This window comes from Copadichromis virginalis, linkage group LG20 (genome assembly GCF_057382275.1).
Source record: "Copadichromis virginalis isolate Kocher_CV1m ecotype Utaka linkage group LG20, C_Virginalis_male_GT1.1, whole genome shotgun sequence".
NCBI lineage: Eukaryota > Metazoa > Chordata > Actinopteri > Cichliformes > Cichlidae > Copadichromis > Copadichromis virginalis.
Genome location: NC_140637.1, coordinates 12,698,393 through 12,715,711, shown reverse-complemented (window position 1 = coordinate 12,715,711; position 17,319 = coordinate 12,698,393). Strand labels below are relative to the sequence as shown.

Here is a 17,319-nt window from a genome sequence, read left to right as displayed (position 1 = left end):
ACAAGACCAGTGTAATAACTTTATTGATAAGCTGTCACGGAGCTCAGCCTTGCTCGAGATGGAGGAAATTTGAAGACATCTAATGCCAGTGAAAGATTCACCAGGATAGGAGAGCCTGCTGAGGCTGTTTGGCCGAACAGAAAAGTACCGCAGTGCAATGGCAGGAGATGTCTTTGAAGCTGTTTAGTAGACGGCCAGGGGTAGCATATATAAAGGAATTACACCAAGGATTGAGTGTAACCCCAGAAAGGAGGAGCACAGATCATTGTAAATATGAATCCTGAAGTATCTGTCACATAGGTATGAAGAAAATCATTTGAGAAGTGCCAGTTGATATCAAGGAACCTGCATAGTCTGTTGAGAGGAATGACACAATCAGTGGTGTAGATTCATCTAGAGAAACACATGATATGTTTTTGCATCAGGCAGCTATTAACAAAGAGTCTACTTAAAATGGACTCTTTGGTAAGTTGTCTCTTTAGTGTAGACGGAACACTATTCATCACTTAAAATCAGCGTGAAGTGGCTTAACGAATGAAAAGCGTTCCTTGGAAAATGATCAGGTACAAGGACGGAACTGAACGTGAATGAAAAAGAAGCCAATGTCCGAATGAAAACATTCAGAAAGCCTCAAGAACTAGCGCTCAAGACCACTTTAAAAATGACAAGCAAGTCCAAGCAAGTCCTTGGAGGGAAGACATAAAGAAATCTTATGTTTGCAAGAATAAAGGTTTTCGCTGCTCAGTTGCTTCTGCTGCCCTCAAGTAGCTACAAATCAAATCAGATGACAAGTCTTTCATTTTAACTCGTCTTCCTCTCAAGCCACAACTTCACTCAGATAAAGGGATAGTACAGGGAAAATAAAGGACTTGCTAACTATAAACTAATTAAACTCTTCTTATTTTGCTCACTTACTGAAATGAACCAGCTGGTTAAAACTGTAAAAGCAGCACGAGGAACGAAATCTTTAGAGCTCACACACCTGGGCGGTCGTGGTGTGTTAAATTTAATATTTAAAAGTGCAAGGTCATGCAAATTAGGGGCCTGAGAAACTGTGAGAAACATGAGGCGTAAATATAAAAGTCATAATAAGGCTCGACCTCTTGTGCATTTGTCTGCTGCGACAGCTGTGAATGTCGGACATTTGGCCGGAGAAACAAGAATCTTATTCAGTAAAACACTCCTCCTCCTCTGGGAAAAGCTGCACAGCACGGCACAATGGGGATGTGAAAATGAGACATGTAAGAAATACTGGAGGTGACTCCCTTCTGGGGCTGGACAGATGAATGGAGCCAATATTTTCTTCTTTTTGTTTTTTGCTTTGTGGGTTTTTTTAAAAGTTGTTTTATATATATATATATATATAAAATGAATTTTCATTTTGTGTGTATGGACAGTCTGACTTAGTGCTTTTACTGCTTTTGAACTCTACTTCAAATGATTAAAACCATCTGTGGAGGACTCCCTGTGTGCTCAGTGACAAGCTGCTTTATTATGATGAATGTCATTTATTTTAAGTTGGTTCTGCACACACCAACTCAGAGCCACAAATAACAATCTGTATAATCTGCTTTGCAAAAGACCCCCTGACAAAAGAAAAAAAAAAAAGACTCTCCAGTTTTAAACAAGTTCTACTTTTCTTTTTTTTGAGTACTGATTCATTGCAGTATTACAACATTCTCTGACATTCCAGTAAAGAGCATCTGGACACGTCACCATGTGCAGGATGTGACTAACGAAGCTCAGCAGGGATACCAATAACACAGTGTGTGTGTGTTCGTGCCATGGCATGTCTCTCTGTGTATCATGACTCTTTCCCAACACGGCTATGTGCAGCAATTATGCAGGAATGTGACTGTAGAAACACTTGAGACGCCTGGCTTCTCAGACTCATCCATAAACTGCAGCTCTCTTCACATGAGCCATGAAAGCCGGCGAGATAATAGTCAATCAACACTCTACAGAGTGAGCTATTAGCATCTGGTTAGCGGTCCAGCGGAGAACTTAATATGGGAGAAGCCGTTATTATGAAAACCGCAATGAGCGCAAACATGGTGGAAGCATTCGTGGCGGCTTCGCTGTGAGTTTATTTCAAGGCTGAGAACACAATCATTCAGCCACTGGGAGCTGTGTCATTAACATAAACAAAGACAAATACCAGATTAAGCAGACAGCTGTCATAAAAAAAGCCTTTCCTAATTTTTGTCATGAGAGTGATTCAGTTTAAAGAGCTTAGCTTTTAGGATCTCAACTGCTCAGCCAGCAGTTGTTCTCATTCGAGGTGGGTGGATCGAGCCAAAAATAATATTAGTGCCAATACTGGTACTGGTATTGGATCGATACTAGCGTGATAGGATCAGTGTTGTGTTTCTAGCCTCTATGCTCAGTTTTCAGTGGGAGAAACATTTTGTCACTCATCCAAGTGACTTCTTCAGTCTCAGCTGACTCCAGGTTTCCCCAACGTTATAAAGAGTAGGGCTGTGAGGTCAGTTTTTGGATCATTAATACGCCAATTGACATGACTATTGATCATCAACTACTGATCATCGACCAAAGCCCAATGATCGGTGGCCTTAAGTACCATTCACAGAGAGTTGGGGAATGGCTGCAAAGATGGTGAAAGATCTCCTCAATTCAGACCAGTGTTCCTCCCTGTCCAGCATGTGTACATCCTCATCAGTGAAGGAGTGTCCACTGGTTTGGTGTGATTGCAGAGTCCTGGCCTGACCAGCTCTTCTCCATCATCCATCTACTTCACCAGAGGTTGTTTGGTTTTCTCGATGTAGAAATCATGGCAATCCTCCTGGCACTTAACAGCGTACACTATATTACTCTGCCAAAAACTGGTCCACTCAATCCTTGGGGTGGACCAGTTTTTGGCACGGCGTGTTTTGGGGTTTAAAAGCCAGAGGAATGCAGTGTTTAGAAAAAATGTGTCTCAGCTGTTCAGATACTCCTGAAAGGCACTATGAAAAATGTCTGAACCTTTTTTGTGTTGACTGTCACGTCTATTTTATCTATAGTCTATAGCACATAAACAACAGAGGTTGACCCAAAGTGCTTTAGAGATAGCGGCACATTTACATACCAATTTCAAGATAAATAAAAAGCTCAAAAGGTGTGTTTTGATGTATTCATTTTTCTGGAAAACCTAAGTGATAAAGATTTAATTTTCAATGAAATGTGTTCAGATTTTGCAAATTCATGATGATTAATCTAATAAATCATGACACACTGCTCCCCCCTACATAAGCTGCCTTTATAGGTTAAAAGTATCGGTACTGGTAATATTGGCCCAGCATTTACTTGGAATCAGACTGCTATCAAAATGTGCGGTATCGCACAGCACTGCTCGTCGTTCCCGGAGGGTCACATGGAATGAGACTGTCCAAATGAGGTCTGGATGACTGTCATCACAGGCAGGCCAAAGCATCCTGCTCATGCTCACCTTGGTCGTGCAGAGGCTGGCAATAAACTACAGCATTTGTTTCATCGTGGTTGGGTGGAGTTTGTCACAAGAGGGGCGAATACGTTTGTGATCAAAGAGAAACTTAAAATGAGCCTCCCGGCTCTCGCTGAGTGGGAAGCCCTATCTATCTTGTTCCTTACATCTACTGCCCTTCTTCCTTTCATCGTGCCACAGCTGCTGTCTTATCATTAGATAAGGCAATCCGTCAGGGAGAGAAGTGAACGTAACACAGATCAGTCACGAGGAATGGCGCTGTGCAGATGAAAGTCTAACACGGAAAAAATGAAAGTGGTCATGTTTGGGGACAGCAGCAATTTGGTCACCACTCTGAGGTGACAAAGACATGTAACGGTACTTGATTAAAAAAAATAAATCATGCGCATCTTTAATGCACGTTAAGAAAATGGAAGGCAGCTTCTCACTGCGGCTGTCACTAATCAGGATGTAGGTGAAGATGTGAAAGTGTCCAAAAGCTGAAAGGAAAATGCAAGAAAAAGTAGCTGAAATACATTAAATTTAATGATCCTTTGACTTTTTCGGAGACGTGAAATCGGAATATTGTTCTATATTCGGTATGATTATTTCCACATACGGAATGACCCACTTCGATGAGTCTATCAGCCGCTCAGGACTACAGCAGCATATTTGCGCCCTCTACCGGCCAAAGAAGTGTACAGCCATGTGGTAATAAACGAGGCAGTCCCACAATTAAATTAAATACAATTATTTTAATTAATTCACTTATTTCCCCCAACATCAAGTGGAGGATAAAATGACAGAATATCAACAAACTTCACTCATGGAAAAAAAATATTGCTCATTAAATAGTTCCATATTTCTCAATGAGCAGTGGACGCAGAAGAGCTTTGCAAGCTCGTTTGTCGATTTATTTCACTTTGAGTATAAGTGACTGTAATTAAGTGGATTATTAAAAATAAATGGAAAGTCTGGGGGCCTCTGGTGATTATGGTAAAATCAGTTAACTTAGAAGAAACTTGCATATGTGCCTTAAAGTATCACCCCATACATGTTCTCTGATGACATGCAGGGACTAATTTGTGCCTTTAAAAAAAACAAATAGCATTTTAACTTTGCAGGTTTTTTTTCCACAATGATGGAAAAATCTAACTGAGGTAAAAGGAATTTGAATTATGCTGTTCCAAATTTTTTTTAAAATGTGAAAACTGATGTATTTCTAGGAAAAAAAAAAGTTTTCATTTATCAGCATTAAGTTAGAAATAAGCGATGTTTTCTTCTACAGCACGACACAAAGAAGCGAGGACACGAGGGCTGTTTTGCGTCACTATGTACAGCTGTTTTATTTGTGTGATTTCCCCAAAACATCATCAGTATTTTACTAAATACAATGCATTTAACCAAAGTACAATGGATCAACTTCAAAGAGAAGAGCAAATAGAAAAGAGCAAAAAACAAAATAAAAGGTGGTGATTCATACCACACAGAGACATTAGTTCATGTATGTATAACACTATCTGTCTTTACGTAAGGCTATTGATGGTGCCATCAACAGCAGCGCCCTGGCAATTGTGTATTCTGAAAAAGACAAATTTCTGCTCAAAGCACTGAGAGCTGCTGAGTTTTACTGCATGGTGGTGTGCATGTGTGAAAGCAAAAGTACTTATTTTGGGACTCTGGTGAGATCAATTATTACTTCAACTTTTATTTTTATTCTACAAGAAATACACAGACCTACATAATAGATCGTTATCTACTGGAAACCCTTTAAAAAGACTTTTAATCGAGCCAAATTAGATTTAAAAAAATTAAATCAGACTCCAAAATGTTTTTTTTTTTGCTTGTTTTTCTGTTTGCTTTAACTCTAAAGTGTCGTCTGAAAGGGGAATAAATAAAGTATCACAACTAGCTGAAACACTGACATAGCACACCCTGTGGAGGATGCGCACCTTCCACATGCACATCGTAAAACCGATTGTGGAAATAAAGGGAGGGTTGGGGAGGGCTACTCGATAAAACTCAACTGTCCTCTACAGAACATCGTGTATTCTGGTTAAAACCCCTGATATTGTCCCAAAATAAGGCTGTGGGTTCTAGGCACACCAAGGTACAACTGAGCTGAGATATATGTGCATTTATGTTTCTTTTCTCTCGTATTTTTAAAGACATGAATCTTTCTATACAGATGAATGAAAAACCTACTCACTTCTAAGCACCTGGCTAGCCCAGGTCTTACTATGGAGATTACAGGTTTTAAAAAAATAAAACTTGATGACTAATTTAAAAAAAAAATGTTTTTAAACATATGTTTTGCAGAGCATTTGGAAACAAAAACACAAGTGCATCATTGGCAAAAAACTGCTGGTGAGGGAAAAGAAGTGGGCACAAGTGTGCGTGTGTTTGAGTGTGTGTCATGTGTTCACTGTCTTCTTACAGTCAGTTACAAATGGGTGCATGTTGACCTTTGAATGCAGCGTTTTCAGTGTGTGTGTGTCTGTGTAAGCGCATATTGAAAGAGGTAGCAAAGAAATGCAACAGATGACAATCTGTTTAGAGTGAAATCCATCTGTTAGACAACAGAAAAGCTGGCTTTCTATCTGTCCGCTCTCCTTAGGTTCAAACACAGGCAACATATGAATCATATGAGTCACAGCCTGTTGTTCAGAATACAGCTCGTTTAAGTGTAAACTAAGACTAATCCTCCTAATAATAGTTTTAAGGACACTATATGACGTCAATCAGGAGGCAAATTGAATGAAGCATCTGCCAAAGGATTTCCATCAGCAACAGATGAGGGTGCTAAATGAACCTTAGAAAACCAAAAGCACATGCTGTGAGCTGAAACATGACCCATTAATTTCTAGAATGCCACAGTGAAGTCTCGCTAAGTCATTCATATCATATATTTCTAAAGGCCTGCTTTAATTTGAAAGCTAAGTGAGAGCAGCACATAGGTGAAGCATTCAGAGTTAGAAGAAGGCAGAAGTGCTGGGCTGGTGCAGGTGCGTGATACTTTGATGCAAAAGAACCCAAAACTGTTACTGTATCTAAAATAGGATCCCAATGTTGTAAAAGCTTATCAGACAACTGAAGGGCACTAGAGAAAAAGAAAACACACGCACACAGTAACGGGAAAACAAAGCTGTCCGAGGGTCACTGTGGTGGGAGTTATTTTTTTACATTTTGAATGTTAGGGGGAAAACAAAGTTGTCAAAGTCGAACTGCATTTCTCATTATCTGAGCTGAAGCTGACAACATTTACATACGTTTGACTGAGAGGTTTCTGACTGTGTGGGATGAATTCATCAACAGCAGTGGGTCAGTAGAGACAAACATCTGTTAGCGTATTATTTTGATTAACTGACGAGCAGACTCAAGTGGGACCAGCTTCCTCTTGTTTCGCAGAGCTCAGATTCTTTTGGTTTGTTTGTAAAGTTTGCACTTAGGTTCTCTGGCTTTATGCTACTTTCATACAACAACCCATGAGACTCGATTCCTGACTGCTCATAATGAACCATCTCTATTTTGACATGCAATCAATTAGCCTCATGAAACTCAAGTTTGTCAAGTATGTTTTGATTTAAAATCACTCATTTGTATTTTGTCCCTGCTTTGTCTTTGATTAACTGCTCTCAACTTTACCTTTGCCTTCTGTGACTTTGTTGTTTAAATGAATTGTTGGGGCAGCGTGATGCTTGCTTTCTTGCAATGGTATAAATGAGATTCATACCACTCTCATGTCTGTATGCCTAATATAAAGCTACATCCTGGAGACAGTTACCTTAAAGTGGACCTGTGATGTTTATTTCCAGCCCCATATTTTTATTGTTGGTCTGTACTGAGTAGTTGGCATGATTCAAGGATAAAAAAAGAACATCCCTTCTTTTAGCTTATACTTGTCCTTGGTGCAGCGCCACAGCTCATCCTGTTCGAAACATTCCTTTCCTCTAAGGGAACCCTCCCCCTAAGCTAACTTTCTTCTGATTGGTTGCCCCTCATACACACACATAGTGTGTACAGCAACTAGGTGAAGCTTACACCAAGACCAAAGGCATCATACAGATCTAGGAGTATAAAAACAGAGTTGAGGTTTTGGCTCACAGTGATTACTTGTACATAAGCCATTCATTATTTGAAGCTTCAGCCATATTTAATATGAGTAGCTTCCATCATAAGTATATATATAAATGATACCAAGCCCCACCCCCCAAACAAATAGGGAAAACATAACAGGTCCACTTTAACAGCAACGTTTGTATGGGTGGAGGTAAAATATGGAGCTTATATAACTTTACATCTTGTTACAGAAACAAAGTCGCCGCTTAATATTTGCACCGAGCCAAAGTGGTATCAATCAAACGTCTAACTTGCTTCATGAAAGCAAGAAAATGAACTTCCATAAATGTTAAACTTGTCACTATTATTTTGCTGAGTTTATGACACATCTCTCTTCAGAATTTTTATAAACTGTTTTTAGGTCCCGCAAACCTCGCAGTAGAGCCTGACTGATACAGGATATTCAAGGTCGATTCTAAAATCGAGCGGTATGAAAATCCAATAATCCAAAATATCGGCTGATTATTTTTGTTTCGTATGCACGATACATACAACTTTCCTGAACATTTGTTATGTGTAGTTATTTATTCACTTGTTCACCTTCTATCCAGCTCACCTCAGATCATCCGCTTGTTGTTTGTGCCAAGTGCCCTCTGGTGGAAAAACTATGTAATATCACCGTTCGCAACATGGCTGAAGGGTGTTTCTTCTGTCTCTTCTTTCCATTTCTATTTTCAATTAAAAATGCAGATAACAAAAAATAGCAAATATAGTCCAATAATATCGCCTTGCCAATAAATCAGTCAGGCTCTACCTCTCAGTCATTTCAAAGTTCTGTTATACGATGCTTCAGTCTACAAAACTTCACCTATCGAGTCAACTCTTCTGCTTGGTAAAGGGGACTTTGTAAAGTTACTGTTTCATCAAAATTATGTCTGTTCCACCAATAAGTTGCTCATTTAGATATTTACCTAAACAAATGGGTTTTTTTTCTCTCCTGGGTAAAACAATAATAATAATTATAATAATTTAAAAAACATAAATCTGCTCTTTGAGACACATAAAAAGAATCCAAAAGAATTCTGGCACTTTCTGCTGCTCTGAATGTAGCCTCACTTTCATGCATCATTTTTAACATGCATCTACACACTTAGGTGAGAAAGTGGAGCTAAAGAGGCCTCGGATTTAAGTGAGTTTAAAATTTTATATAGAAATTTGAAGTAAAAAAAAAAATAGATATCATCCAGCATTTTTTTAAAAAAAGAGATAAAAAAGGAATATACTGTACATATACACCAAAAAACTTCTAAATTAGTGTTAACGTAAAAATGGATGTTTTATATTAAGCACAATCATGCTGCGACAAAAATATATATATTTATAAATTTATGTGCAGAAGGGAGAGGTAGTATGTTTGGCTAAACGCACTGCTAAAGCTTAGCGGTGTGTCGTCCATTTACAGAGACAGAGAGACGACAAAGTCCGAAGAAAAAAGAGAGCAAAGCAGTGATGACAGCAAGTGAGTAAAGAGAAAAAAAACGAGAGTGTGAAAGTTAACACTGAGAAACATTGGGATCCACTGGCCTACTCACAACAGGATTCTACCTAACAACCTTTTTACAACAATTGGCAACTAGTTTCCTGTATATCTTATGAACACTGCAAAGGTTGCTGAGGAGAGAGTTGTAGTGTGTGTGTTTGTATTGGTGTGTGCTGAGTACATCTGTGGTATGAGTTTATGTTTGGTTCCCTTGAAGGCTATTGTGAAAAGTTGTCCTGTACATTACTGAGGTATCTGTTAAATGTTTCCAGCTGAGTGAGGTTGCTGTAAGTAAGGCTACCGAGGTGGAGCTGCTGACCTGGGTTGAAGGGTGGAGGGGTAATGGTGCGAGAGACTTGTGCATTGTTTGGATTCTTTTGAACGCTAACGGCCTCTAGCATCAGCTACAACTATTAGGTTAAAATGTATAAGCCAGATGTTTCATGTTTAACCCTAAATATATACATTAATAATGGCAAGTAGGGCTTCTCCAGAGAGGAGTCAGCATCCAGCAGCAGCATAGCAAAGTTAAATAGGGAATCCTTACAAGTGAGCAGACTCTCGCACCATCACCCTCTCCTTCATTTCTTTTGAAACAGATGATGTAGATGTAAATGTAAAAAGTCTGTCAACAACTGTTCTTTAGCAAATGACGATTACTTTAAAACAAAACAAAACAAATCTGAATTTAAACAGCTGCGATGCGAGACGCAGAGCAGTGACAAAGGTAACATCCCGCTTTGGATTTTAACAGGCGACGTATCAGTCAGTCAGTGTCACAGTGTGTCACTAAGTCTGCACATCTGTGGCAATTCTCTTTTTAAAAAGTCTTTTATCTCCTTTAATCCTCTATACAGATTCTACACAGTCTTCTAGAGGTCCACTCCAAAGGTTTCCTGGGTCGAGCCGGACAGAGGAGCCATTCTCGGTTGTCATCTCCACATTTGAGCGACCTGTACAATTCCACAGCAGTTGTGGCCCCTAAAACTTACACTCCCATCAGCCCTTGGTGCACCACAGTTTTCCAAAGTAGAGCTTGACTCGCTGCTGAGTTAAAGCTATGAAGAGTAATCCTGCTGTAACTGGTTATTGAGGTGGTTAGATGGTTGATGAAAAAAGAGGCACGCCCATGCTGTAGCTGCAACAGTTTGCGTTGGTTAAGTGCTGTGAAAGTCAGTTGAGGCAGTGTTAGTTTATCACATGAGGGTTTGAAGAAGGAGATGTTTTTGTTTTTCTATACAGAGTTGGGGACTGCCTCTCCGTTCACAAAAAAATGGTACAGCTCCAGGTGGAAAACAGCGACACTGACTTCTTTCCTTCCATTAACAAAAATCAGTGTCAGTGTTCCTTCCCTTCCCCGTATGTGAGGATGAAGCCACTATGTGAGTTAAGAAAAAGCTATTCCATCTTCACTCACTTGATATCAGGGGGAAAAAAAAGGGAAGAAGAAGCTTGTTCTTGGAAAACGGCTCCAGGAGTCCGCTTTGCTCATCTTTGCTTCACTAAAACGACACTGCAGCGCAGCAAGCCAAGCGCCAGCAAGACGGCAAACTCTGACACGCTATACAAGTGACAGTCTTGAAAGGAACAAAATTAAATCAGTAAATAAAATCAGATGTTCACCAAAATGAAAAGATTATGAATATACTGTATAATTGTCAGAAGCTTATCGATTGACTTTAGAAGGAGAGAGAAAAAGACATACATCCATAAGCCTGAAATGGACAGAGAAGACATTTACTAGCGAGAAGTTACTGAGCTGTTGGGCATGTTTCAAAGGCCGCCAGTGTGTTAGGATGCTTACACCAACTGTGTGTATACTGTGTAGATGGAATGCTCAAAAACAAATGCCACTGGGAATGTTTAATCATATGAAGTGTTTGTAATTATAAAACATATTTTTTCGAAGTCTCATTGATGTTTGTCCACTATTTGGGACTCCGGTCTTCTCCGGTTCTCCCTGAAACAGCTCAGCAACCTGTCCAGAACTGCCATGTCTGTCCGTTCTAGCAGAATAAAACATAAGAGTTCAACTCCTAATTGCATATAGCAGAGCATCTTGCCATTAACAAGTGAATTCTCTTCCTATATTATCCTACGTTAAACTCTAAATATGTACAGAATTAGCAAGTGGTATTTACAAAGTTTGTCCACAAGGGGGTGGTCCAGGTCTGCATGAGGGTGAGCAAACACTGTGTCAACAGAAATGTGATGTATGATATGTAGTGATGTTGAAAATTAACATTCTAAACCTCGCTTATGTGGCTGGTGTTAAAATTATACAAATGCGATAAAAAGATATGAGGCTTGAGTTTACCTTTTTACAAATAAAGAAAATCTTTCTCGTGCGTTGTATCGCTACTCTGCTACTAAGAGCATCTTCAGGATTTCATTCACAACATTAAACTACTGTATATTGCTACTTTTCTGACTTTGGGGGAAAAAAACAATCAGACAAACTAAAGCTAAGGCAGATACTTTCACACCAATGAGTCTGCATTTGAAATGTATTAATTATGACCTCTAATGTAATTTCTTTGATCAGATAAGCTTAGAAAACAAAGTCTCGAATTAACTATTATTTCAAAAAGTCCCTCTTTTAGCTTCCTCCTGCTGTTATTTAGTATGATTAGAAATCACAGTGATGCCTAGAGCTTCAAAAACAATCTCGGACTCATGATTGTACGCTTACGCCGCACACATCGTAAACACCAAGTACACAATATGATCAGACAAACTTTTCCCTGAGGCAACAGCTGGTAGCTGGTTTCTCTCCAACTACGCAGCTCTGTCTTAGCAGCAATCTAACCAGCTGAACAAATACTTTTGGATAGTCACTATCCATGCAACATGAAGTTGTGTTTGCGTATGTCACTCTACAAACTTCACAGGTCCAAAATGCTTCCCTGCACTAGACCCTCAGTCAGAGCCTGTACACCCCCCCCCCCCAGTGGTCCATCAATATTCTCCCTCTCTGTACACGTATCTCGCAAATAAAAGGACTCCTCACACGCTTCTCAGTGTGTGTGTGTAATTGCCTTTTGAAATATGACATATACACACACACACACACACACACACACACACACACACACACACACACACACACACACACAACAGAGGAGAGGCCTTCAAATCCTCTACATAGTACAATAGTCAGAACTATTTGCTTCCATGGAAGCAACCATGTTTTCCCATATATGTCAGCTTATACGTATCATTTATATTTATATAGCTTTATACATACATTCTTTTTTACTAAATTCCTTTTTGTCCTGTGAAAAAGGAATTCCATCATCTGTAGCACCTCCCTCCATTTATCCAACCTCGTTTCCTCCTTCCTTCCCACCATTCCCATCCTGACGCTTTCCTACTTAAATGTCCTTCTTCAGTCTATTACACTATCTGAGACTACATGCACAGATTCACAGGGAAACACGCCTGCTCCACTCTCACTTTGTATTTCTATGAGATTACTGTAAGCTTGCCGACGGCTTCTGATATTTAATATATTTGGATGTCTTTGCTTTTGAAAACTGTAAACCAACAAGAGTTAATAGCTATCTAAACCGAGTTTATCACCCAGCATGGGTAATGAAAGTAAATCTGTGCATTTGCTCCTGTGTATTGTGGCAATGGCGTGAACATGGAGCAATGTTACAAAGAGGATGAGACATTTGTGTCCATCCCACTGCAGGAAAAGCGGCAGGAATCTAGTAGTTTTTGAGGAAAGGCCATCATGATAAAGGGGTGATTTTTGGAGTTTGGGGATGGAGAGAGGACCAGGATGTCAAAGAGTCTGGATATCTGAGTGATCTAATGAAATCTGATTCTGTACAGTGTTTGCAAATCCAGAAGCAAAAATAAAATCTGATTATCCAAGTGCAACAGAAAGCAAGAACCTGTTTAGTGTGTTTCATTTTTGCAAATCCAGAGGTCCAGTTGTCTGAGTCTTGTAGCTTGAGGTTAGGAGGATGAAGAGATGATGAAGAGGTGAAGATTACTGTCTACCTGTCAGAATATCCATCTTTCTCCCACATGCCCAGGTTTTTATGAGGGCAGTGGCGTTCTTGGGGAAAAGGCAGCAGGGGTTGGTTACTCATCCTCTGTGTTACGAGCGTGTGAATGCATCCACGCAGGCCTCCTCCACCGCTATGACACCTCGCTGCCAAACACTTCCAGCACCAGCGGGGTCAGCTGCATGCTGTGCTCGGGCTGGAAGGAGAGCGAGCGGTACTGCTTGGAGTGCTCCTCGTTCAGGCTGCGCAGGTCAGCCAGCTTCTGGATCATCTTGGCGTAGAGCAGACGTCCACCTGGGTGGTTGACTCGGATGTAGGCCTGCAGCACTTCGGACAGGTCGTCCTGGAGCTGCTCGATGCGGGCATGGTCTTGGACACCGGGACGATCTGACATGGGAGAACAAAGAGGGTGGAGGGAGTGGAGAGTATAGCCCATCGTGAGCAAGGTCACACAACAAACGAGGTGGGGGCGTGGACGGAAAGGCATAATCAGACAGAAGCACAGAGAAAATTAAAGAGGGAGCAGCAGGGTGAGATTGGAGACGGGAGGTGTGGGTGGATGGAACGAGAAAGAAAACATATTTCAGAACATTTAATTGTTTTGTTTTTGAAAATACTGAATTTAAATGTTAAGTAGTAATGCTACCAGCCTACAGACATGTAGGCTGGTATCATGCTCCCTGTTAATAAAAAGTTTGATTTGATCATAAAATTTATGTAATTATCATATCAATTACTTAACACTGTTGCTGAAAAGCGCTATATAAATGCAATCCATTATTATCATTATTATTACTTCTGTCTCATTTCTGTGTTAAATATGCTCCTCATGCTTGACTCAGACTTTAGGATCTTTATATACACGTGTACAAGACGTGATTAATGACGTGGGAGAATGTCTCTTTTCAGGAATGTTTGCTGTTATCTTCACTCTGTAATATCCTCCCTGCACTCGGCAGAGACAGCTGACGCACAGACGCTCTTACTGTCTCTTCAAGAAAAATGCATCAGCTGTCTAGTGTGCATTTCAAATTGAACTATAAACAGTTTTTTCATAGATTGTACAACAATGTTGCTGCTCTAACAGAAAACATTTACCTGCTTTGTATAAAATGTTGTGCAAAAGTTTTGAGCCATCCCTCACATTTTCTTGTAAGTTTGATAGTTAACCCAATCATAATGACCTATCAAGCATTCAAGCATAAAAAAGGCCTACATAATTCTAGCACCAACAAAGTGATTCATCAGAAGATATTACCCATCAACCCAGTATCACGGCAAAACATGTAATAGACACGCCGGTACGTCGAGTCCATTTCACACTTTGCCTCTTTAAAACATGAAATGGACACACATGCAGAAGCTGCATCACCAGCAGGGGGACTCAATATGTTTAAAGCAAAGAAGTAAAGAACAAAAAATGTATAAAGTGCACTTCAAGGTCCTTAATCATCAGAAACGACTATAAAGGAAATTAAAAAAAAAATAGGAAAGAAAGCTTGCCTTGAGACTTCACAGTATTGCACAGTATTGTATATGAACAGGTTTATAAAAAGAACACTGTCTGCTATCAGTTAGTGTCTGAGACGTGTAAGGGCCATGGTGATGGGATGTTCTGGGTCTTGATCACACGTCTGTCACTGTTAGTCTTTCTTATTACTGGATAAATATATTTTGAACCTTTTTCTTTTCTGTGTGCTTAGAAATCTGCACCACAGAGTGTGTACTGTAACTAAAGATGTGTAGATAACAAGTTTATATTGGATTACTTTCAACATAATAGCAACAGAGAACAAGGACAGAACTAATGATTTTTTTCCCTCCCTCAAAGAATTTAATTTCTAACTGCGGCTACTTTCTAAGTGCTGTTGCTTTGATACAAATAGTGTGTCCCTGAGGCTCTCGAGTCTCAAGGAAAACAAAACAAACTGTTTTTGAAATGGTGTACATTCTCTACAAATGACCCTGCTGCTTGACAGATTCTTTCTGTGATTCAGGGATTTGATACTCCTAATGTTCATTCACTGGTTCAAACTTGTCATTTACAGCATGCAAACTTCTGCTTCCCACACTGTTTTGTAACCTCATGCTTTAATGTACTGAACAGCACATTTGGTCTTCCAGGAAAAGCTTTTTCTTGTGTTACTGGCAGCACACGACTATAGGAGGAATCTAGGTCGGAAAGAGAATGCGACACACACCCTGCGCCATGCTGTTCACACTTTGATGATACGGTGTTGTTAGTAGTGAAATGAACCACTAACCATCTCTAATCTCTATTCTCAATCTTTAAAGCATGGCTCAGCTGGAAATACTCCAAGACAATGAAGGCACGGACGAACACACAAACAGCAGCGGCAGTACCTGGGGAGAGCAGGCAGATGGCCATCAGCAGCACGTGCTCCTCCTCGTGCAGGTTGAGTTTCTTCAGACCGACTTGGAATTTCACCAGCGGCTCCAACAGCTCCAGAGTGTGACCCGCTGTGAAGGATGACACACACTCACTGTTAGTACATTGTGCTTATGAATGAAAACACACCTGGTCTCTATGTGTATTTCGATTTTGCGGACAGAGAACATCGCTACCTGCCCTTCATGTACGAGTGAATAAGCACAGAGTGTGCGCTTGTGGCTGAAAATACCTGAAATTGAAACCTCACAGTAATGTGCAAGTGTGCGTAAAAAGCCGAGTGTGGGGGATCCTTGTAAGACTGTTATATAAACTGGGAGAAAAATAATCCCAGCTGTGTCACCAGCTTCAACAATTAACACTCTATACCTGGGAGTGTGTAAAGCTATTATTCACCAATGCCTCCAGAGCAGTGACTCAAGAAGAGGAGTCCATGTTTTAAGAGTATATATAACAGATAAGCATGGTCTCTTACACGCTCTGTACATGCTTCTTTAAAAATACATACTGTAAACATGAAATGCAGTCACCGATGCTTTAGTTCTACTGTGCAGCTGCTACATGAATGAGAGGAAACCAACCCTTTGTCACATCGGTGATGCAATACTTAAAGTCAGGTCCTCCACAGCTCCAGGACATGTCTTCCAGACTGAATGACTGGTTTGAACGCAGCATGATGATCTCAATGGCACTTGACTTTAAAAGAGCGATCTGGTCCTCTGCTGTCAGGTCTCTGTACAACACACACAGTTACAGATAAAAGCATGAGTCACACTACACTGGTTCAGTCAGGCACAAGCACTGTCAAATCAGTGAATCTGGACCTGGGACAGAAGAAGAAGGTGTTTTCTTTGGTTTACTTTACTTTTTGAAGCCCTGAGAGAAATAGTGCCTTCATAATGCATTAACCATACAAAGTTATACATGTATAACTTCATGAATAACCCATACAAGAGCAAATAAAATAATAATAGATTATCATAAATTGTGAATTAATCATGGGTAAATATATTTAAAATACAGTTTTAACTGTAAAGTGTTTTGTTTAAAAACAAAAAGCCAAAGAAACAAATAGTGCATGTAGTAAGTTTGGAAATGGGTCAGATTGTACTGTTATATAGCGGTACACGTGCACGGTAACAAACACTGGCTGCAAACAAACTTTACATTTTAATTGATGCAAATTAAGCGTGCTAATAAAAAACCCAAAACTTTCTTGTCCCCAGAATACACATGACCCTGTTCCATCTGACGAGTTCCACTTAACCACCTATATACACAAATAACTGTTCGTCTGTGAGGTAGAGAGATAGTAGAACAAGAAATAAAACAATGTATTTTTAACAGGTACTTTAGCAACAGAGATCTTTGCAAACAGAACTAAAAGTATGTGCATCTGCATTCACTGATGCAAGCAGATGCAAATGTAAGAGAACCACAGACCTTTTATCTACATGTTCATGCCATCACTGCTGAATGAAATCAGATTTTTTTTTCCTTTGTTTTTATATACCAAGGATCTAAACACTATTTAAATGTGTCTATAATTATGCCTACAGAAAGAAAAGAAAAAAAGAAAGTTGACAAAGAAATCCCAAACTTCTTCATTTGGGCCTCACAGCATAGACCTTACTTATCCATGAGCCATTATTGTTTCCCAAGATGCAGACATGTATGCGTTATGCACACCCATGTGAGAGATACAGTATTCCATGTTTATTCTTCTGTTTCATCGTCTCTGTATGTGCATACATTTACAAATTTATCTCTGCTCTGCATGTATTTATAAAGCTACAGCCTGTTCTGGAGTATTCTTGGAAGAGCATGTTTGTTTGGGGGTTGATAATAG

At 39.8% G+C, this 17,319-nt stretch overlaps 1 protein-coding gene across 1 annotated transcript in view; it reads right to left on the bottom strand.

Moving 5' to 3' along the window:
* Window positions 1-4,760: 4,760 nt before the first annotated feature.
* LOC146684441 (vitamin D3 receptor A) overlaps window positions 4,761-17,319 on the bottom strand; it is an 83,055-nt gene continuing 70,496 nt past the window's right edge. The window contains exons 7-9 of the mRNA XM_085443122.1: window positions 16,052-16,203; window positions 15,425-15,541; window positions 4,761-13,447 (exon numbers count right to left, since the gene is read on the bottom strand). Of these exons, the coding sequence (XP_085299248.1) occupies window positions 13,194-13,447; window positions 15,425-15,541; window positions 16,052-16,203 (523 nt within the window). The 3' untranslated portion in view covers window positions 4,761-13,193. The remainder of the gene's footprint in view (window positions 13,448-15,424; window positions 15,542-16,051; window positions 16,204-17,319) is intronic.